Source organism: Neofelis nebulosa, chromosome 2 (assembly GCF_028018385.1).
Source record: "Neofelis nebulosa isolate mNeoNeb1 chromosome 2, mNeoNeb1.pri, whole genome shotgun sequence".
Taxonomy (NCBI): Eukaryota; Metazoa; Chordata; class Mammalia; order Carnivora; family Felidae; genus Neofelis; species Neofelis nebulosa.
In genome coordinates this window covers 198,000,160-198,023,131 of record NC_080783.1, presented here as the reverse complement: position 1 = coordinate 198,023,131, position 22,972 = coordinate 198,000,160, and the positions used below count along the sequence as shown (strand labels likewise).

The 22,972-nt window shown below is 44.1% G+C and overlaps 1 protein-coding gene across 3 annotated transcripts in view; it reads left to right on the top strand.

Moving 5' to 3' along the window:
- The window catches only part of KPNA6 (karyopherin subunit alpha 6), a 67,556-nt gene extending 46,046 nt beyond the window's left edge, over positions 1 to 21,510 (top strand). For 2 of the 3 annotated variants that reach the window (XM_058718251.1, XM_058718249.1), the window contains exons 2-14: positions 5,295 to 5,428; positions 6,327 to 6,419; positions 6,823 to 6,922; positions 7,774 to 7,868; positions 8,854 to 8,985; positions 10,169 to 10,257; positions 11,149 to 11,248; positions 11,567 to 11,730; positions 11,917 to 11,995; positions 13,854 to 13,979; positions 14,272 to 14,399; positions 15,435 to 15,613; positions 16,224 to 21,510. In XM_058718251.1, coding sequence (XP_058574234.1) covers positions 5,295 to 5,428; positions 6,327 to 6,419; positions 6,823 to 6,922; positions 7,774 to 7,868; positions 8,854 to 8,985; positions 10,169 to 10,257; positions 11,149 to 11,248; positions 11,567 to 11,730; positions 11,917 to 11,995; positions 13,854 to 13,979; positions 14,272 to 14,399; positions 15,435 to 15,613; positions 16,224 to 16,411 — 1,607 coding nt within the window. In that variant the 3' untranslated portion in view covers positions 16,412 to 21,510. Of the gene's footprint in view, positions 1 to 5,294; positions 5,429 to 6,326; positions 6,420 to 6,822; positions 6,923 to 7,773; positions 7,869 to 8,853; positions 8,986 to 10,168; positions 10,258 to 11,148; positions 11,249 to 11,566; positions 11,735 to 11,916; positions 11,996 to 13,853; positions 13,980 to 14,271; positions 14,400 to 15,434; positions 15,614 to 16,223 lie in introns of those variants that run through there. The other variant, XM_058718252.1, reaches the window with a different exon arrangement.
- The last annotated feature ends 1,462 nt before the right edge of the window (positions 21,511 to 22,972 follow it).

Below are 22,972 nucleotides of genomic sequence, written 5' to 3'. Positions count from 1 at the left end.
ATATAAATATAAATTAAAATTTCTCTTAATGAAATGAAAAAAAATTTAAATGTTGGCATCACATGGAAGGCAACATGGTATTAGTTCATCAAGTTTAACATTAACCTGCCTACAGCCCAGCAATTAATTCCTTAGAGTTCTCAAAGTGTGATCTGCACAGTATTTCAGAGGACCTGGGAAGTGAAGATTAAAATGTTATCTGCCGATGACATGATATTATACATGGAAAATCCGATAGACTCCACCAGAAGTCTGCTAGAACTGATACATGAATTTAGCAAAGATGCAGGATACAAAATCAATGTACAGAAATCAGTTGCATTCTTATACACTAATAATGAAGCAACAGAAAGACAAAGAAATTGATCCCATTCACAGTTGCACCAAGAAGCATAAAATACCTAGGAATAAATCTAACCAAAGATGTACAAGATCTGTATGCTGAAAACTATAGAAAGCTTATGAAGGAAATCGAAGAAGACATAAAGAAATGGAAAAACATTCCATGCTCATGGATTGGAAGAATAAATATTGTCAAAATGTCAATACTACCCAAAGCTATCTACACATTCAATGCAATCCCAATCAAAATTGCACCAGCATTCTTCTCAAAACTAGAACAAGCAATCCTAAAATTCATATGGAACCACAAAAGGCCCCGAATAGCCAAAGTAATTTTGAAGTAGAAGACCAAAGCAGGAGGCATCACAATCCCAGACTTTAGCCTCTACTACAAAGCTGTAATCATCAAGACAGCATTGTAGTGGCACAAAAACAGACACATAGACCAATGGAATAGAATAGAAACCCCAGAACTAGACCCACAAACGTATGGCCAACTAATCTTTGACAAAGCAGGAAAGACTATCCAATGGAAAAAAGACAGTCTCTTTAACAAATGGTGCTGGGACAACTGGACAGCAACATGCAGAAGATTGAAACTAGACCACTTTCTCACACCATTCACAAAAATAAACTCAAAATGGATAAAGGACCTGAATGTGAGACAGGAAACCATCAAAACCCTAGAGGAGAAAGCAGGAAAAGACCTCTCTGACCTCAGCTGTAGCAATTTCTTACTTGACACATCCCCAAAGGCAAGGGAATTAAAAGCAAAAATGAACTACTGGGACCTTATGAAGATAAAAAGCTTCTGCACAGCAAAGGAAACAACCAACAAAACTAAAAAGCAACCAACGGAATGGGAAAAGATATTTGCAAATGACATATCGGACAAAGGGTTAGTATCCAAAATCTATAAAGAGCTCACCAAACTCCACACCCGAAAAACAAATAATCCAGTGAAGAAATGGGCAGAAAACATGAATAGACACTTCTCTAAAGAAGACATCCAGATGGCCAACAGGCACATGAAAAGATGCTCAACATCGCTCCTCATCAGGGAAATACAAATCAAAACCACACTCAGATATCACCTCACGCCAGTCAGAGTGGCCAAAATGAACAAATCAGGAAACTATAGATGCTGGCGAGGATGTGGAGAAACAGGAACCCTCTTGCACTGTTGGTGGGAATGCAAACTGGTGCAGCCGCTCTGGAAAGCAGTGTGGAGGTTCCTCAAAAAATTAAAAATAGACCTACCCTATGACCCAGCAATAGCACTGCTAGGAATTTACCCAAGGAATACAGGAGTACTGATGCATAGGGGCACTTGTACCCCAACGTTTATAGCAGCACTCTCAACAATAGCCAAATTATGGAAAGAGCCTAAATGTCCATCAACTGATGAATGGATAAAGAAATTGTGGTACATACACTCCATACACAATGGAGTACTACGTGGCAATGAGAAAGAATGAAATATGGCCCTTTGTAGCAACATGGATGGAACTGGAGAGTGTGATGCTAATAAGTAAATAAGCCATACAGAGAAAGACAGATACCATATGTTTTCACTCTTAGTGGAGCCTGAGAAACTAACAGAAACCCATGGGGGAGGGGAAGGAAAAAAAAAAAAAAAGAGGTTAGAGTGGAAGAGAGCCAAAGCATAAGAGACTCTTAAAAACTGATAACAAACTGAGGGTTGATGGGGGGTGGGAGGGAGGGGAGGGTGGGTGATGGGTATTGAGGAGGGCACCTTTTGGGATGAGCACTGGGTGTTGTATGGAAACCAATTTGACAATAAACTTCATATATTGAAAATAAAAATAAAAAAAAAATAAAATGTTATCTGCCGATTCAAAATGGATCAAAGACTTAATTGGTAGAAACTGAAACTAAAAAATTCCTAGAAGAAAACATGGGAAATAAGACCTTGGTTCTTGCCAATGATTTTTCGGATATGACACCAAAAACACAACAAAAGCAGAAATAAACAAGTGGGACTACATCAAACAAGAAAGCTTGAACCAAAATGAAAAGGCAGCCTATAAGATGGGAGAAAATATTTGCAAACCGTGTATCTGATAAGGAGTTAGTATCCAAAATATATAAGGAGCCCATACAACTCAGCAACAACAACAACAACAACAAAAACCCCCAAGTACTCCAATTAAAAATGGGCAAAGGGGGGCGCCTGGGTGGCGCCGTCGGTTAAGCGTCCGACTTCAGCCAGGTCACGATCTCGCGGTCCGTGAGTTCGAGCCCCGCGTCAGGCTCTGGGCCGATGGCTCGGAGCCTGGAGCCTGTTTCCTATTCTGTGTCTCCCTCTCTCTCTGCCCCTCCCCCGTTCATGCTATGTCTCTCTCTGTCCCAAAAATAAATTAAAAAAAAAAAAAAAAAAACGTTGAAAAAAAAAAATGGGCAAAGGACCTGAATAGACGTTTTTCCAGAGCAGACATAGAATCGCCAGCAGGTACATGAAAAAAGTGCTTAACATCACCAATCATCGGGGAAATGCAAATCAAAACCACAATGAGATACCACCTCACACCTGTTACGATGGCTATTATGAAAATAGATTAATTAAATAACGAGCTAAGCGGCAAAGAAAGACAAATACAAATACATGTACATGTAGAATCTGAAAAGACCAAACTCCTAGAAACAGTAGATTGGTGGTTGCCAGGGGTGGGATTGGGGAAATGGATGAAGGTGGTCAACAGGTACAAACTTTGGTTGTAAAGTGAATAAGTGCTAGGGATCTAATGTATAGCTTGTGACTACAGTTAACAGCACTGTATTATATACTTTAAGGTTGCTAAGAGAAAAATAAAGGCTGCCTAGTATTCTGTTGGGGTGCCTGGGTGACTCAGTCAAGCATCCAATTCTTGATCTCAGGGTCATGAGTTCAAGTTTCATGTTAAGCTCTGTGCTGTGCATGAAGCCTACTTAGATAGGTAGGTAGGTAGGTAGGTAGGTAGGTAGGTAGGTAGGTAGGTAGGTATGTAGATAGAGCGAGTGCGTGCACGCGCATGCGTTCGTTTCTCCTTCGGTCAAGCATTTGACTCTTGATTTCAGCTCCAGTCATGATCTCCTCGTTCTTGAGATCTGAGCTGTCAGCCTGGAACCTGCACTGGATTCCCTCCCTCCCTCTCTGCCCCTCCTTTCCTCTCACTCTCTGGATAAATAAATAAACTTAAAAACAAAACAAAACAGGTTATAGATCACTTATATCTCTATAGCTGGAAAAAAGTTGTAAAGATGTTATTTGCTGTTTTTACTATTTTGACATTTGTACTGCAAAAGTAGTACAAAAGCAATGATGGGAAAAGTTCTGGTGTCTTAGCACAAATCAACACAGTGGCACCAAAGTGTACTAGTAGTCTGTATGTTTGCCACTAGCTCACTCACTGTTGGGGAAAAAAATTGCTATGTCCTTGATGCAACAGGACAAATCCAACCTTTGAAAATGTGTCTAGAGGGGCGCCTGGGTGGCGCAGTCGGTTAAGCGTCCGACTTCAGCCAGGTCACGATCTCGTGGTCCGTGAGTTCGAGCCCCGCGTCAGGCTCTGGGCTGATGGCTCGGAGCCTGGAGCCTGTTTCCGATTCTGTGTCTCCCTCTCTCTCTCTGCCCCTCCCCCGTTCATGCTCTGTCTCTCTCTGTCCCAAAAATTTAAAAAAAAAAAAAAAAAAAAAAACGTTGAAAAAAAAAAGAAAATGTGTCTGGAGGAAGATCGCCTGTGGTAATTAAGTTACTAGCTAAATTAGACGCTTTATAAATTGAAACTGTTTTTAAGGAAAAAAGAGACAAACTGGAAAACAGACTTAACTTAGACAACAAACTGATGGTTACCAGAAAGGAAGTGATGGCAGGGGAATGGGTCAAATAGGTGAAAGGGACTAAGAGCACACTTACCTTGATGAGCACTAACTAGTGTATACAGTTGTTGAATCACTATATTGTACGCTGATATAACACTGTAATTAATAGAACACTACTTGTTAACTATCCGAGAATTTTTTTTTTAATTTTTTTTTTTTTTAACGTTTATTTATTTTTGAGACAGAGAGAGACAGAGCATGAACGGGGGAGGGTCAGAGAGAGGGAGACACAGAATCTGAAACAGGCTCCAGGCTCTGAGCTGTCAGCACAGAGCCCGACGCGGGGCTCGAACTCACGGACCGCGAGATCATGACCTGAGCCGAAGTCGGCCGTTTAACCGACTGAGCCACCCAGGCGCCCCGAGAATTTTTTTTTTAATTGCCGCTATTTTCACGTGACTGAATGACAGACTATTATTCAGACTTAGATATTGGGCAGATGTTTTCTCAACATGCATGCCATTCAGGATAGCATTTTCCTTTTGCCTGGAGTTGGGGTGGGGCTGGAGGAGCCTGCGATAGAATGAGAGCCCAAAAGTAGATTCAGGCGTATTGGTAATGTTCTAGTTTAGATTTGGTGGTGGGTTTACAGATGTTCATTGTATTATTTTGCTTGGTAACATTATATTTCATCTCTTTGTTTTTATCAAATATTACAGAATTAATTAAAAAAATTTTTTTTAATTTGAAAGATAGATGGTGGACGTTAAAGATAACAGTATCTCACTGAATTAGATGTTTTCAAGTTTATTGAGCAAGTCAAGTTTTCTCTGTTGTCATAGAGGGATCATAACTTGTGACCATTTACCATATGGCCTAGCATCGTTCTAATACTTCACAGTAGTATTAACCTATTTAATCCCTCCCACAACTCTCTGAAGTAGGAATAGTTATGTCCATGTTTTAAAGATGAGATGTCAGGTGTTAAGTTATTGAGATTATCAGCCCTCCTCGAGGAGCTTCAGTCACCCTGAGTAGGGGGGTTGGGAGGCCGGGTGGAACCGAAGCCCAGTGAAAAGGAAATGCTGTCCTCTTAAGAGCCTTTATATTTGTATCTTCTCTTTTTCTAGAGACCATGGCGAGCCCAGGGAAAGACAATTATCGAATGAAGAGCTATAAGAACAATGCCCTAAACCCTGAGGAAATGAGACGAAGAAGAGAGGAAGAGGGCATTCAGCTCCGGAAGCAGAAACGGGAACAACAAGTAGGTTAACCTGAATATGCTCAAACATACTGTTCAGGGAAATGATCAGCTGCCATGGTTGGGCTGCTCCTTGCATTTATTCTTCCTTTCCCCTTGGGAAAACAGCTTAGCTCTGGGGCCACTCATCCAGCTTTCTTTATTGTAGAGAAGTATTGGAAGCTTCGAAGAAAAGAACCAGTCCCTTACTCCTTTTCCACAATTTAGAACAACATAGACATCATGTATGTCTTCTGTATAACATTCTAGTTCTAGCCCCTTGTTGCCTTCTCTCTTCTTCACCCCTACAGTCAGCATTAGGCCCGGCGCCTTAAGAGGTTCATCAGCTATTCTGGACTGCCTTACTTCTATGTCTTCAGTCCATTCTCTGGAAGTCTCCCTAGGACTGAGACTGTATGAATGCCTTATCAGCTATGCTCCACCACACACCACCAACCGATTGGTGCCTTGCCCCGGTCTAGATGCTGTCACCTAACCTGCTTGTGCCCACCCTCTTGCTTTACTGTTACTCCTTTCCTTCAAAGCCTTTTATATCCATCACCTTTTATACAAGGGGCACAGAAATCTTTAAATGGTCTCTTAGGGGCACCTGGCTGGCTGGCTCAGTCGGTAGACCATATGACTCTTGATGTCAGAGTCATGAGTTCAAGCCCTGCTTTGGGCATAGAGCTTACTTTAAAAAAAAAAAAAAAAGAGAATGTTCTCTAAAAAACTTCAAACAATTAGATATAAAACAGTCAAGTGCTTAGATATCTTTCCATGTCCACATATTAAGCTTGGCATTGTCTCAACTATCCTAGCATTTCCTTGGCAATTATTGACATAATTTAACATTGGATCATTCTTTGTTTTCTTTATTACAGTGAGTAGTTTTACCACTATATCTCTTCTTTACTTTCAGCTTTTTAAACGGAGAAATGTGGAGCTGATTAATGAAGAAGCCGCCATGTTTGACAGTCTCCTCATGGACTCCTATGTGAGCTCTACCACTGGGGTAAGGCCCTTACATGTGCTTCAGGAAGGCCTGGGAAGTACCAACGTGTACAGAACAGGCAGTTCACATCGTCTAGTGGCTTTGGCAACAACCATGCTAAGCTCTTTCTTCCATGGGCCCTTTCGTAGCTGGTTGGCTTAAAGAATCAGTAGGGTTACATCTGTGATGGAGACACCTGAGAAAACATTTTAAGGGAAGCCCTTATTTGCCTCAGAGGTTAGGAATCATTCAAATATCCCAACTTGAAGCAGCCATGAATTAAACAAACACCTTCTCCTGAGCCTGCTGTTATGCCATCCTCTTGCCCTCAACTCTTTAACAAGCAGGATGCCAAGCAGGGGTGTGTGCTCATATCTAGCTCTAGTGTTGGTTTGCCAAGTCTTAAATCTGTCTTATGTTCTAGGAGAGCGTGATCACACGAGAGATGGTGGAGATGCTCTTTTCTGATGATTCTGACCTACAGTTAGCAACCACACAGAAATTCCGGAAACTGCTCTCCAAAGGTACAAATCCTGGTCTTCCCCAGGGAGGCCCTACGTGATTTAACCTTATGTTTCCTTTCACTGACCTCATTTGCTGTTCCCCTTCACTCGTTCTACTCTAGTCATACTGCTTTGGTGTTCCATGGACAAGCCAGGCACATTCTTACCTTTGTTCCCTCTGTTCCCTCTGCCTGATATCCTCTGGTTGCAGATACCTGTGACGACTCCCCACTTGCATGATCATATTCTAGGTTCTCAACAAGCCTCCCCTGATGCCCTGTATAAAAAAGCAGATCCCCTTCACTCTCAGCATTCTTAATCTTACCCTGCCCTACCTCTTTTTTTTCCCCCATTATACTTATTAACATAATAGAAAGTCTCTCCTCGTTAGGACATAAGCTCTGTAAGGGCAGAGACATTTGACTTTGTTCAGTGTAGTATTCTCAGTACCTGGAACTGGCACATAGTTTGTACTCAATAAAGATGTGATGTATGGTAGGAAAAATACTTCTTGTCTCAGTAAATGAAGCAGTCCTGCCGAGAAAAGAATGCTCTTCTTAGAAGGGAAATATTTAGACTAGGGTTGCCCATTTCTTGGGCTTTCTTTTCCTTAATTACTTGCTTGCTTAGTTTCAGGAAGCCAAAGGCAAGTACACCTAAATTAGGGATTGGTTTTCTCTTTAGCATCCTAACTAGATCACACAGTTCAAAAATGACCGACTGTTGTGAAAACCACCTCACCAAAAAGGAGTTTGGAAATGTCGATAAGGACGGTCAGGACTACCTAGGAAGGATGATAGACCTACCCCAGTGAATGCACCAGCCGAAATCTCTCCTGACTTTTCCTCTCTTTCCTTTCTTCCCTCTTCCAGAGCCTAGTCCTCCAATAGATGAAGTTATCAACACTCCAGGAGTGGTGGATCGGTTTGTAGAGTTTCTGAAGAGGAATGAGAATTGTACATTACAGGTGCGGAGTGGTGTAGAGGGGTACCAGATGAAAGCCCCTTTTCCAAGAAATTGTAGTTGAGTGTTTCTATAGACGCATCTCTCAGGAAATAGACAAGTAATATGAGGAACTATTTAAGAGATGCTTCAGACGTCTTGGCCTCAGATAAGAGAGCCAAAACCTCTTCTCTAAAACAATCTCGAAGGACACCAGAATAGGACAGGCTGATTATTCAGTTATAAATCAAAGGTTCTGGGGTGCCTGGCAGGCTCAGTCGGTAGAGCATGCGACTCTTGATCTCAGCGTTGTTAGTTTACTTAAAATATAGATCTACTTTTTTTTTTTTTTTTTTTTTTTTTAACATTTATTCATCTTTTGAGAGACAGAGAGAGTGCAAGCAGGGGGTGGTCAGAGAGAGAGGGAGACACAGAATCTGAAGTAGATTCCAGTCTCTGAGCTGTCAGAGCCTGACGTGGAGTTCGAACTCACAGACTACGAGATCATGACCTAAGGCGAAGTCCGGACGCTTAACCGAGTGAGCCACCCAGACACCCCAGTGATCTCGTACCTCTGATTACCTGTGTGACCTGAAGCAAATCATTTAGCTCCTCTGCGTCTCTCTTTTCAAAAATGAGTGATGAGTCAATGCATTAAAACTTAACCGGAAACTCAGCTGAAAGGGACTTTGAGTCACACGTGTCACTCTAATACTGGTTTCAGAAACGAAGAATGTGAATGAAGTTCAGGAAATAAAGCAACTTGCCAAAGGACTCGGGTGCTATGGTAGTGCAGAGCTAGACTTGGGACCATTGAAGCCCAGGTCCATTCTTCCCTGATGTGTCACATCACTGCCCATACTGTGTTTTGTCATTTAAAGGAGAAGAGGAAAAGGCTCAAGTTTTAGTGTTTTAGTCAGGGGCAAGAGGCCTACTGCTCTCAACCAGCTGGTAGGCATGGCTGCTCTGTCTGGAATGACCTCTCAGTCATGGCTTAATCTCACTTCCAGTTTGAAGCTGCCTGGGCTCTAACGAACATTGCCTCTGGAACCTCTCAGCAGACCAAGATTGTCATTGAAGCAGGGGCCGTCCCCATTTTTATAGAGCTGCTTAACTCAGACTTTGAGGATGTACAGGAACAGGTAATGCTCAAGTTTGGCTTAATTCTTGATAGTACATGTATCATAATAACAAATACATTTGGTCTTTGTCCCCGGTTCCTAAAAATTCCTAAACACCTTGGAATTTTCTGAGTGATAGGAGTGTCTTTTGTTATTTATAATGGAACACACCCAATGAGATGACTGGGTGGGGTTCCTAGATAGCGTCAAGATGAGGGGGTTGTCATCAGAACCCCCAACTCTTCCATCCCTCCACCCCACCTCCCCAGAGAGCTTCTGGGTTGGTGAACACATTGATGTGGTGCCCTGCAGAGGGCACAGAAGTTCTGCACCACCCTGACCTCTCACCCCATACCTTGCCCTATGCATCTCTTCCATTTAGCTCTTTCTGAGCTGTGTCCATTACAGTAAGCTAGTAAATGAAAGTAAAGTGTTTTCCTGAGTTCTGTGAATCATTCTAGTGAACTGCTGAAACTGAGGAGGGGATTATGGGAACTTTTGCATTTATAACCAGTTGGTTAGTAGTATTATGACACCCAGGAATTGCGACTAGTGTTTAAAGTGGGGGTAGTATTGTGGGCCCGAGCCCTTAACCTGTGGGGTCTGTGCTAACTCTAAGCTTAATGTCAGAATTGAATTGGATTGTTGGACACAAAAATGGTGTGGGAGAATTGATTGCTGGTGTAGGGGAAAAAACATAACATTTGGCATCAGAGGTAGGTAGTATTGGAAAAAAGACACCACAGTACCCATTTCTCACTACCTACGCATCGTAGAGATAAAGACACAACTTGCATTTCTTCACTGGACTTTATTGATTGGATAGAAAATGGAAAGTGGTACCAAGGTTTTTTCCTTCGTTACTACATATGGAGTAGATCCTATCAGGCTGCAAAAATGCAACTTTCCAATCGCTTTCTCTTTTTCTGGAGAGTGGGCATAGGGAGGTCTTGGTTTGGCTTCTTAGGCTGCAGTAAGATGTCAGCCTATCTTTCCCACTAAGCCAAGAACTCCCAGAGGAAAGGCCGTCATAGAACAAGTGCTCAGTAAGGATGTCAACAAGGAGGGTACCTGATCCTGTTCAGGATGTCTTGGACCTTGATACGGTTTTTGTCCTAGTTACTGATGGGTACTCACTCTGGTGTAAAATATTGACAGGAGCCACTAGAGTCTGTGAGTGACAGTTCCACCGTCCCCTTTTCAGGCAGTCTGGGCACTGGGAAACATAGCTGGAGACAGCTCCGTTTGCCGAGATTACGTCTTGAACTGTTCCATCCTTAATCCTTTGTTAACGTGAGTAATTATGATCATCTGCAGCTGGGGCATCTATAAGGCAGACACATGGCAGATCTTTTCGGGGCAGCTTACATTAAGATGTTAAGTAAATGCAAAAACACTAAAAGTATGCTCATTGCCAAGGTAAAAGATCGGTATCTTTTGAGAGTAAGAAGATTGTGCCACTGGTCTTTGCTGAGTACAGTCTTCTGTTTCCTGACTGTATGGCACTATAGATTCTAGTGTTGGTCATACCTACCTCATCATTGAGCCAGAAGAGAGAGGCAAGACTAGCCCATCTGGAAAAACCCAACCTTCTCTAAAGAATGCATTGATTTATCATTTTATGCATAGGTACATTGGAGAGCTCTGTTGTAAAGCACAGATCAAAGACCCCATGAAGGAGCATAGGAGTCCTTCTCCCGTCCGTCCCTCCCATACCCTCAAATAGAACTTCATCTAAACCAAAACAGATAGATAAACTGTTCTTCCGAGACCACAGCCCCGTAGACTACCACTATAACTCTTTCTTGGGCCCTTCACAGACCTTTAGCTTTTATTTCCAAGGAGAAATAAAAGTATTCCTTGTTTAGATCTCGTGGCCACGGTTAGAGGCACAGTATGTCCTACCTTAAAAGGTTTTCAGACCTACTCAAATTCCAGCCCTTTGTCCTTATTAGCTGTGGTCTTAACTAGCCACAGCTGGTCCTAATTCTCTGTGAAGATGTAGGTCAGGCCTCCTGGTCCAGACAAGCACAGTTAACTTAGGTCTCTGGGTTGGAAGACAAGGTGAGGCTGCAAAAATCTTAAGGGTCTGATTGGACTTGCTCCTGGGGTTCATAGGTGACAGCCCTGTGCCAAGGGCATCATTGCTCAGGATCTGTCTTAAGACTTTGCTGTTTCCTTCAGACTCCTTACGAAGTCCACAAGACTGACAATGACACGGAATGCAGTATGGGCCCTGTCAAACCTCTGCCGAGGAAAGAACCCACCCCCCGAGTTTGCAAAGGTAAGAGAGCTTACCAGTTCCTGAGTGAAAGCAGTTTCCTTCATATGTAGGAATTTTGATATGGGAGTTTTCAAGTCTTTGGGTTACCCCTTAGAGTCTCAGTCCCTGGGAAACTAGAAGAGGCAATTGTCAGTGAAGTAGGTGATCTCATGTATCTTGGGACAGCAAAGTCAAAAAGGTAGTTCTGATGGTATAATGTAGGAGAAATCTCTAGGGCTTAGAATTACTTGTAGAGGAAGGGACAGCAATGTTAGGGTTAGTGGTAGAGCTGACGTAGCCCTGTCCCTCCATGAGTCTCTCTCACTCTGCTTCCAACAGGTCTCCCCTTGTTTGCCTGTGCTGTCTCGCCTACTCTTCAGCAGTGACTCAGACTTGCTGGCAGATGCTTGCTGGGCCCTTTCTTATCTGTCCGATGGCCCCAATGAAAAGATCCAGGCGGTCATAGACTCTGGAGTCTGCCGAAGATTGGTAGAGCTTCTAATGTGAGTGGTCTGATTAGAAAGTACAGATTCCCTAAGTTTCTCCCAGGCTCTAACTAAAGAACTGCAATAAGCATTCTGCTGCTCTCTGCAAAGATCTAGAGCCATGAGAGTGCTGCCAGCCTTGGTGGTCGGCAGGCTGATAACTGTGTGCTGGCCCTCTACTGATCAGTTCTCCCTTCTCTGTAGGCACAATGATTACAAAGTGGCCTCTCCTGCCCTGAGAGCAGTTGGTAACATCGTCACTGGAGATGACATCCAAACCCAGGTAAGGAGGAAGAGAGCTGTTTATAGACAAAATCCTTCCCTGATGTTGTGGGGGTGGGGGTGGGGGGGGTAGAGTGGGCAGTGTGGTAAGGAGAGAAAGCATGGGCTTGAGTAAAAAATTCCAACTTTAGGGGCGCCTGGGTGGCGCAGTCGGTTAAGCGTCCGACTTCAGCCAGGTCACGATCTCGCGGTCCGTGAGTTCGAGCCCCGCGTCAGGCTCTGGGCTGATGGCTCGGAGCCTGGAGCCTGTTTCCGATTCTGTGTCTCCCTCTCTCTCTGCCCCTCCCCCGTTCATGCTCTGTCTCTCTGTGTCCCAAAAATAAATAAAAAATGTTGAAAAAAAAAATTCCAACTTTGACACTTCCTGTATGATTGTGGGCAACTTAGTTGCCTTCATTTCTTTTACAAGTTGGAAGCAAATCATCTTCCACTGGGAGCTTTTGAAGGAAAACTGAGTGGAATAAACTGCCTTACTACCTGAGACGTTATAGGGTAATTCTCAAGTTTTGGAGTCCTGGTCCTCATGAGACACTAAAAGCTGCAGAACCTTATCCCTACTTCTATACCTTTAGAATCCCATCTCATGTTAATAATACTTCCAGTGAGGGCACAGTAGGAACAGTCCTTTGTTCAAAGGCTAGAGATCAGAGTATTGTTTAAGTCTTGAGTTGGCATAATTTGGTAGGATTCTTGACAAATTCTTGAGTGATCTCACTCAAACCCACACTCACTACCTAGGTCATTCTTGTGTGTGTGTATGTGTGCACGTGCACGAGCGTGTGCATGTATGTGCGAACATTCATAACATAAATTGTACTGCTTTTACCGTTAAGTGTACAGTTTAGTGGCAGAAAGTCCATTTACCTTGTTATTTGTCAACACCATCCATCCCCACAACTTTCCATCATTCCAAACTGGTTTTATGTACCCATTTAATAATAACTCCCCATCCTCCCCCCCCCCCCCCCCTTCCTCAGCCCCTGGTAACCATCATAACACTTTTTATCTCTTAGGAGTCGATTGCTCTAGGTACCTTATATAAATGGAACTATATATAGTTGTCCTTTTGTGTCTACTTATTTCACTTAGCATAATGTCTTCCAGGTTCATCCGTATGTAGCATGTGTCATGCCTTCATTCCTTTTTAAGGCTGAATAGTAAGCAGTCCATTGTATGCATATATCCCATTTTGTTTATCCATTTGTCTGTTGATAGATTCCTGGGTCGTTTTTACCTTTTGGCTGTTATGAATAATGCTATGTTGAACAATGTGTACAAAAGTATCTGAGTCCCTGCTTTCAGTTCTTCTAGGTACATACCCAGAAGTGGCATTACGGGATCATATGCTAATTTTATGTTTAAGATTTTGAGGGACCACCATACCATTTTGCACACTAGCTGCACCATTTTATACCTCCAGTAGCTATTTACTAGGTTCCAATTTCTCCACAACCTTACCAACACTTGTATTGTCTGGGTTTTTTTATAACAGCCATCTTGATAAGTGTGAAATGGTATCTTATTGCAGTTTTGATTTGCATTTCCCTAATGATTAGCGATGTTTGGTATCTTTTCATACGCTTATTGGCCATCTGTATTTCTTTAGAGAAATGTCTGTTCAAGCCCTTTGACCATTTTTTAATTGGGTTCTTCAGTTTTTTTGTGTTTAGCTGTTAAGAGTTCTTTATACATTATGGATATTAATCCTTATCAGATATGATTTGCATATATTTTCTCCTATTCTGTGACTTACCTGTTCACTCTGTTGATGGTATCTTTTGATGCACAAAAGTTTTTAATTTTGATTAAGTCCAGTTTACCTAATTTTTCTTTTATTGCCTGTGCTTTTGGTGTTCTAGGTCATTCTTAACTGTTCAGCCCTCCCTTGCCTCCTCCACTTGCTGAGCAGCCCCAAGGAGTCAATCCGGAAGGAAGCTTGCTGGACCATTTCAAATATCACTGCTGGCAACAGGGCTCAAATACAGGTACAAGCAGTGGAGGGGAGGGCAGGAGCAGATGGGAAGGCATGGGAACTTGAGCAGTTGTGGGTTATTTGCTTCCAGAAGAAAGAATTTGTTTCCCTTTAGAAATTGGAGCCAATATGTGCTATTAAAGATTCTTTCTGAGAAGCCAGGTTCCTCTGTAGCTTCTCTATGGAGAGAACAGAGGATTCCCAGGAAGAGGAAGATGTCTGAATCATAACTGATTTTGTAGGCTAGATTTGCTTACTCTTTTTGAAGTGACTTTCTCTCTACCCTGCTCCCCATCTTCTCTCAGGCTGTCATAGATGCAAATATCTTCCCTGTGTTGATCGAAATCCTTCAGAAAGCAGAGTTCCGTACAAGGAAAGAGGCAGCCTGGGCCATCACCAATGCCACATCAGGAGGAACCCCTGAGCAGATCAGGTATCACATTCATTTTTCATTGTCTTGAGTGGTATGTATACTGTCCTTCTTGGTTCATGGTCTGCAGTGACTGCTAAACTGCCTTTTCTGGAATAGATAATGCCCTAGATCTAAACCAGCAGCTGGTTTAACTGGTAAGATGCTAGATTGGTACTGAAATTTGGAATAGATTGCTCTAAAGCATGAACTTCTTTTCCTTCCTAGAGAATAGAGACCTATAACACAGACATCCATTTCTCCTCTACTTCTTTCTCCAGAGAAATTTAAATCCATGTAATTCCCAATTATCCATATAAATGAAAGAGAACCAAACTGTGGCTCATTCACAACAGCTTCTTTGGGAAATCACTTTTGGGGGTGACACTTGGGAGAAACAAACAGAAAGCCACTGTATGTGTGTGCATTCTTTGATTCTGGTTTCCATTATCAACATGAGTAAGGGTGATGGGAACTGGAAAAGTGTTTTGTCCTCAGATTGTGGCCCAGGAAGAGAAGTAGGAATAGATTCAACATATTTAAAGCCTTAGGAGAAAGGGATAGCCGTTGGTTAAGCTTTGAAGGACACAGGGTTGCAAAAGCCCTTTGGGACAGGAAAAAGCATAAGTAAAGGCACAAGAATCAGAAACTTGGAGATGTTTACACATTTGGAAGGTAGGGTCCTTGGAAGAGAATGATGGGAGGTGATGGGAGATGATGGGTAGGAACCTGATTGTAGAGGGTCTGTTTTGTCATGCCTGTAGAGCTTGGACTGAAAATTTTAAGCAGGGAAGCAATATGTTCAGAGTGGTAACATTACACTAAGGGGACATTAGAGATGAGAGGAATCTATGACAGCCTTCCCCATGGAAATGAACTAGACTTGGAGCATTGGGAGGATGCAGAGACTGAGATAAAGGATAGGTGGTTGTGAAGGCTCAGCAAGAGGGGGTTGCTCAGAGTCCTGATGTGTGAGGGAGACCCACAGGCCCCACAGCACCTGCCTAGCACCTCCCTTGCGCTTTGTTAATTTAGAACTTGCCCGGTCTCTGCCCTTAGGTACCTGGTCTCACTGGGCTGCATCAAACCCCTGTGTGACTTGCTGACTGTGATGGATTCGAAGATTGTGCAGGTGGCCCTCAATGGGCTGGAGAATATCCTTCGGCTTGGAGAGCAAGAGGGCAAGCGCAGTGGCTCAGGGGTCAACCCCTACTGTGGCCTCATCGAGGAAGCCTATGGTATGTGCCCTCTCCCCAACCTCACCTCTGCCTTCAGTAGAGAAGTTCTAGGTCATGACCCAGGGACTGTGAGCCCCCAAAGTAGTATACATGTGAGGCTGTGGGATTTGGGGGGGTCATCATTGAATGCAAAGTTCTATCCCATCATATCCTTCTCCCTCTGAGGAGCAGTAGATCAGTTCTGTTTTTTGATAGGTTCTGTCTAGTAAGGAGGTATGGCACAGATGCAAAAATAAAGCTCTAGAATTGATGAGAGAATCAGGCACTGGAAGGTATGCTTCCAGCTGAGTGTCTAGCAAGTCCCAGTAAGAGTGCTCATCTTACGACTTTAGAGAGACTAATGATTTACCCAGGCCACACAGGTAGTTAAAAGCAGAATCAGGACTAGAACTTCTGGCTTATAGCTGACATTTTGGGTTTTTTCCTTTGGGGTTATGTAGTTTTAGGAAAAGGTCTTAATTCTCTTCTTTCAGGTCAAAGAGAGATCTGATCATATTACTTGGTAAACATTAACATACCACAAGGAAGGAAAAACGGATAAATATTTCATGGCCCCATGGAAAAGCAATCACAGTTCACTCTTGTCCCTCCTTCCTTTTTGCCACCATAGGCTTGGATAAAATTGAGTTTCTCCAGAGCCATGAGAACCAGGAGATCTACCAGAAGGCCTTCGACCTCATTGAGCACTACTTTGGTGTAGAAGATGATGACAGCAGCCTGGCCCCCCAAGTGGATGAGACACAACAGCAGTTCATCTTCCAGCAGCCTGAGGCCCCCATGGAGGGCTTCCAGCTATAATGTCTGCCTCCGGGGAGGGGAGGGGATGGGAAGCACCACCAACCAGCGGAAAAGCAGCCCTCTGGTGGGCGGGAAACCAGCCCCCCCATCATCAGCCACCATACACCTCTGCTGCCCTGGAAACTGTGCTCTTGACCTGCTCCGCCCCCTTCCCTGGAGGGAGCACCCTCTGGACAGACAGAACCATCTGAGGCTCACATTTGGGTTTTGTGACAAGAAGGGGACGTGTTGGGTTTTCTTCCTTACACTATATTTTGGCTGCACATATGTCTTTAACCCAGGAGCCCCAGGGGTAGACAAAGGAGGACTGAGGTAATCAATTTTGCACCTTTTTTTAATTTTATTTTTTCTTTAGTGGTGACTTCCTTCCCTTTTATCTTCCTTCATCCTTCCCAGTTCTCTGCCCTGATCTGTGTAACTCTTATCTTGGGTACTTGAGCAGATGGAATGTTCCAGAGGTGGGGGGTGGGAGGGGAGGGGAGAAATCCAAAACAAAGTGTTCTTGCTCTGACAGAATATTAATCTTGTATGCTTGGATTGAGTTATTTAATTTTTTTTTTCTTTTGCACATTTTTCTTGTATTAAGATTGCTCTTTCCAAGAGCCATGAGTTCCTGGTTTTAGGAATCCCAGCTGCCAGCATGGTCTGGGACTAGAGGCTGAGGGGGAGGTCACCATGAGACAAAGGCCCCTTCCTCCCTCTAACCCCTTTCCAGGCCTCTTTAGTTTGGGAGATCTCCTTCCCTCTCCAGGGGCAAGTACACCAGTGGGAGGGGAGGGGAGGAGCACAGGCCTTCAGATGGGGCTTCCCATGTGTCGCTACTGATCCCTTGTTTCCTACCCACCTTCCTATGGTGCGACCCAACTTCATTTGTTTACTTGAAAAATTCCCCTCGGAGTTGAATGAACCTCTGAGGTAGCTGTATTTTCTCCTAAGCACGAGACAGGGGGCTGTGGGCCTTCCTCTCTCCTGAGGAGAAAGTCCTTGCTCTGGTGACCCATAAGTTGCAGAGGAGGCTGGAGTGAGAGCGTCATGTATTGGGATAGCCAGGGATCCCTGCCTTTGGCCTTTCTTCTTCCTCTTCCTCTTCCTCTTCCTCTTCCTCTTCCTCTTCTTCTTCCTCTTCCTCTTCCATAGTTGGATCATGTATATTTTACTTCCAAAGGAGAGAATGTCAAAAAGTTCTGTATTTTTTTATATTCTATATATTAGGTAGGTCAATCTTAATTGGTCTCAAGAGGAAGAACTGTCTGTAATTTCTAGAAGTAGGATACTGTGAGGAAGACCAAAAAGAGATGGGGAAGCTCCTTTGCTCAGGGAGCCTGAGCTTGGTCCTTTTCCTCTCTGCTTAGGTTCTGGGCCACCAACCTGGGACCAACCCTTATCGCTGGAACCTTTCCATAGCAGGTCAGCCTGGTCTGATTGTCCCAGTACCTGAAGGGAGCAAGGATGGCCCCAGGGCCCAGGGAAGTCTACCACTCTAGTCCTTACTGCTAAGCGTCCTGCTTATATTAGGAAACCCAAAAAGCAGTCTGCCTTCTCAGATTCAGTCTCAAAGGCCCTGTTCACATAAGTTATCACACATGGCTGCTTCTCCAGTTATCACAGAACTTAGCAGCCTCCGGACTTTTGTGAGAGTCACTGGTATCTTTCCTGTTTGGGAATTCTTGGACCTGGTTTGGGTCTTGCCCTTCCTGGTGACAGTTATAATCCTAATGCCTTTTCTCTTTGAGGAAAGCTAGAGTGATGCTTCAGTGGCTTGCCTGCGCTTTGGTGGATTACAGGATAGTAGAGCCCAGTTGTTGGGGAAAAGGATGGAGAAAGCTGCTGGTTAAGTGTAGACCAGCTGCGGAGCTGTGGGCACAGTCGGGTCCCTGCACCGAGCTGTAGTTCCCCTTCCCCAGAGACTGTGCCACTCTTGCTCCCGTTCCCACATATCCCCCCGGCTCAGGTTAAACCTATACCCCTCTGCTTACAGATCTAAAGTTTAGGTGCTCACTGTCGGCCATTGGTCTTGAATTTGCCCTCTCCTTCTAGTGTTGAGATCCAACTCCAGAACCATTTTCTAAGGAAGGTGGTTTGGGGCTTGTGGTTGTCACTAAAAAGTCACACCAATGCTGTTACACTTTAGTGAGTCACATGCTATTCTTCAGCTTAAGAATGACAACTACCAACCCACAAGTAGGCAAGGGGCAGGACCCTTGTCACTTAGCCAGCTGACTCCATCATGAAACTATTCTCCTACAGTTCAAAGAAAAGCCCCCCGCGCGTGCCCCCCATCCTTATCCAAAGGGCAAAGCACTTTAGTAGGACCTATTTTATACATCTCAAGCAATAGTTGAGTCCCTGACATTGGGGCCAGATTTTTCTTGTGAGACATACACATCCTGCTTTTCCCAACTGCGCCTCTAAAATCTTACACTTCAGATCTGGGACCTGTACCAGATGGAAGATTCTCTTTTGATCTTCTGGCTGCTGCTTAAAGCCAGTTTTCTCCAAGGACTTCAAAGGTGAAGTCTCCCAGGGCACAACATGAGGACAGATTTCTCATCAGATAAAGTGGCCTCTAGGAGCTTTCCTTTGTTGGTGTCTTCCTCAGACCATATTTTCCCATTATTTCCCTCTAACCTACCCTTTCAGCCAGCAGGTAAGATTCTTCCAGCCCACAGGGGCAGTAATACCACCTTCTCTGTCTCCTCCTCTCCTTTGGCCCTCTTGGGAAGCAAAACATTATTTCTGTGGCCCAGCCTTGACCGCCACTCTTTGTGGGCAGCCCCCACTTGGACTCTAGACCCTGGCCTTGGTGAAGTCGAAGGCCACTTTTTGGTGGATTTCTGAATGGATGTTGTAGGGATGAAGGGGCTCCCCAGCCTATCGTAGGGAATAGCCTGAAAAGACCTGTTTTTAGAATCTCCCTATGTTGGCACATGGCTGGTCTGTCCATTTTAAGATCTCTGGTGGAGGTGGAGGTATCTAGGTGTGGATTAGAGGACAAGGAGCCGCCTTCTTAGCTCAAGTGTTCTAGTACTGTTTGGAACAGTGCCAGCTTTTCTTTATTGCCAGCCCGTCTGGTTATCCAACCCCCTACATCTTCTCTAGTACTAATAAAGTCTCTAGTCTCAGAAACCTGCCTTCAGTTCTGAGCTATCCCCAGTGACTAACTGCCTCACCTTGGTGTTGGCTACAGCCTCCCGGTAGAACCACATGGGTTCCACTTTCAGCTGGCCAGCCTAGTTACTTGGGGCACTGTGTACAAATGACCCTTCGGAGGAGCAGGCATTGATGACCTCAGCTTTCAGGAACCCTTGCTGTCCGCTCCCCCCCCCCCCCAACCCCTTACCTAGAACCCTTAGACCTACTCCTACTCTTTGCCCTGGAAGCAACTTTCCCGGAGCCCTGTTTTTTGGAGCTAAACTGCACAGATTATAGCTGCTACTGTACTTGGTCAAGGAAGAGCAAAAGAAGGCTCTCAGGCACACTCTATTTCTCTCAAGCCACACCAGTTTAAAATGAAAACTGTCTTAGCAGAATGAACTGCTGGATTTCCATTTTCTCATGTCTACTACCTGCCTTTCCTCTACATCCTAGAGTTACCCATTCTAGCAGACTAGAAGGGAAGGAGATGAACACCTAACAGTACTTACTCCTCTTCCCACAGTGTCCTTTGGAGGCCTCAGCTCATTTGTTCTGGCCCCATCTCCTCCCTGAGACTCATTCAGCTTGGTATCCATCATCTCTGACTCCTGAGTAGATTCATCTTGTGAGCTCAGATTCTGGAGTTTGAGTTGAAGGCAGGGAGCTGTAAGGAGAACAGGCTGGCTGGAGGCCTCAGGACTGTGTGTGCCTCCCTGGAAGAGGCAAGGGTGCAAGGCTCAGTGTGCTGAACCATAGGAAGTGTTCATAACCAGCAGCAACATCTTCCAGGTAGGACTATCCTAGAAGTGAGTGCGTGAGACTTGAGAATTTGCTCAGAGTAGGTTTCTTCCACAGCCGTTTAGGATTTCACATTGTAGACCAATCTTGTCCAGTATTTTTTCTGTTTTAACTTTTGAATTCTTTTGTTAAGCCAGCAAGCTGACAATTTGGCCCTGCGGGGATCCATGTGGTAGACACTAGCTGCTCTTTGGCCAAGGCCTTCATAAATGATTCAGTCATCCCACTGTCTACCCCCTAGCCCCACCCCCACACTAAGACCACGATAAGGGAAGAATTTGAAGTCCATACCAATCAAGTCTGTGAATTAAAGCTGTTATTTTTCCTCTGAGATGGCATTTTGCATCAGGCCTGGGGTATGTGTAGAACCAAAACTAGGTGTGGGAGTCAGCATTAACTTTTGGGTTGGGCCCAGAGCATCCAGGAAAAGGTTTGTGTAGTGTGTTACAAAGGTCTCCAGTGGGTCTGGGCCTACTGTGCTACTTCTGGGCCAGCCTGACTGCTGATGTTCACATTAGCACATACCTGAACGGCCAGACTTGCTCCCCTGTGTAGGTTAGATTTTCAGCCCTTGGGTTTGGGGAGAGAGAACTCTGCCATGCCTTGGGGGCAGTGAAGGAAGTCAAAGCTCAGATCCAGAGACTGGCTGGGAACCTCCGACTCAGGATGTCTTTAATGAGTCCACCTCTACAAGAACTCTCAGGCCCTGGAGCTAGATACTGTCTCTTTCAGCCAGCTTCTGCGGGAACTGTCTGACTGAACCACTGAAGAAGCATGGGGGGTGGGAAGGCGGTATGAGGTCCCAGCCACCCAAGACAGACTGGATGTCCTTCAAAAACAGCTTGGGTTCCCAGCTAAAGACCCTAGGAAGCTGAATCAAAACTTTTTCCTCACTGGTTTATTCTTTCCAAATTCATTTGCTTTTAGTTTTCCAAAAACTATAAACTCTGGCTGTTTTCCATGTTCTCAGGGCCCCTGGGTAGACAGACAAAGCTTGATGATTTCAGAGCAGACATAGGCCAAGAAGCCGTGGCATTGAGTGTGCTGAGTCCAGACAAATGATATTTATATACACATCCAAATTTGAAGAGAAAATGTATTTCTTTAGGTTTCAAACACTGTACTAGATATAAAGCAAAAATAAAAACCTGTTGCAAAGTTCTAAATTGTCTTCTTTGGAATGATCCTAAACTGGAGTTTTTGGAAGTGAATGAGGAAAGGGTGTTTAAACTTAGGGCCTAACAATGGAATTAGGATTGCAGCAGCTTACTCCTGCTACAAAGAATTTTTTTAAATCTGCTTTATTGAGATATAATTGGCATACAGTAAATGATACATATTTAAAATGTACAACTTGATAAGTTTTGACATATGCACCCATGAAACCATCACAATCAAGACAGTGAACATATCCCATCACTTCCAGAATTCTCCACAAGCTCCTGTGGAATTCCTCCCCACCCAGCCCCCAGCAACCACTGCTGTGTGTTCTGTCACAATACTTTAGTTTGCATTTTCTAGAGTTTATAGGATTTTGACATTTTATCAGCCCCACTCATAGCCCTTTGAGCCCTACTCGCATTTAGATCAATTCCAGGACAGAGATTACAAACAAACAGCCAAAAAGTTGATTCAACCCAAAAGGAGGATTTTGGTTTAATGTTTATTTTGAGGGAGAGGGAGGGAAAGAATCCCAAGCAGGCTCCACACTGTCAGCACAGAGCCTGACGCGGGGCTCAATCCCATGAACTGCGAGATTATGACCTGAGCCAAGATCAAAGAGATGCTTAACCGACTGAGCCATCCAGGGGCCCCCCTTGCTAACTTTTTTTTTTTTTTAAAGATCTATCTTGAAAAATAAGCTGGCACTACTAGGTCTGAGTTTCTGCTTGAAAACAATCTGCAAGAGCTCTATTTTACCACAATCTCCACCATTCCAGTCTCCTTGACTGACTGGCAGGTATTAATATTGCTATTTTCTTTTACTGCAAAGGAGAAAATAATTTTCAACCCATGTTTCTTAAATTTTCTTATTCCTTGCCTGCCTACTCATTACCCAGCTGGCCTCTGTAGGCCACTGTTGATCCTTCCGGCTACGTTATTCCACCCGTCACCCCATGCATATGTTGTTCTTATGATAACTTTATCTCTGCCTAGAACACCCTCTTCCCATGGGAATCCATCAAGGCCTGATTTGTATGTTACCTCCTCAAGAGATTTCCAACATGTTTGTCTGGAAATAATCAGGGCCTTGGTTCTCAGAGACCTGGATTCCAAACCCTTCTGGCTTGAGTTCCACCTTCAGCCACACTGACTCTCAATGTTATCTGGTAAACAGCAGACTAAGGGATGGGGAAGAGCATTGCCCTGCAGTCTGAGGAAAATACTGAACATCTTGAAGAGCCTCAAAACAATGCGTGATTTGCACAACTTCATTCTCAACCTCACTGCCCCAGACTGATGCTAGGCTGTAGGACTAGAATTTAACCAATAGTTCTTACAATGTTCATTGACTTGTAAGCAAATAATTTCAACATCCCATTACTATGCTGTTACAGAGCTCTATCCAGACCGAGGAGCTGTGACAGACTGCAGAGCACCAGGAAGGCTCTGAAGTGGCCTTTGTGC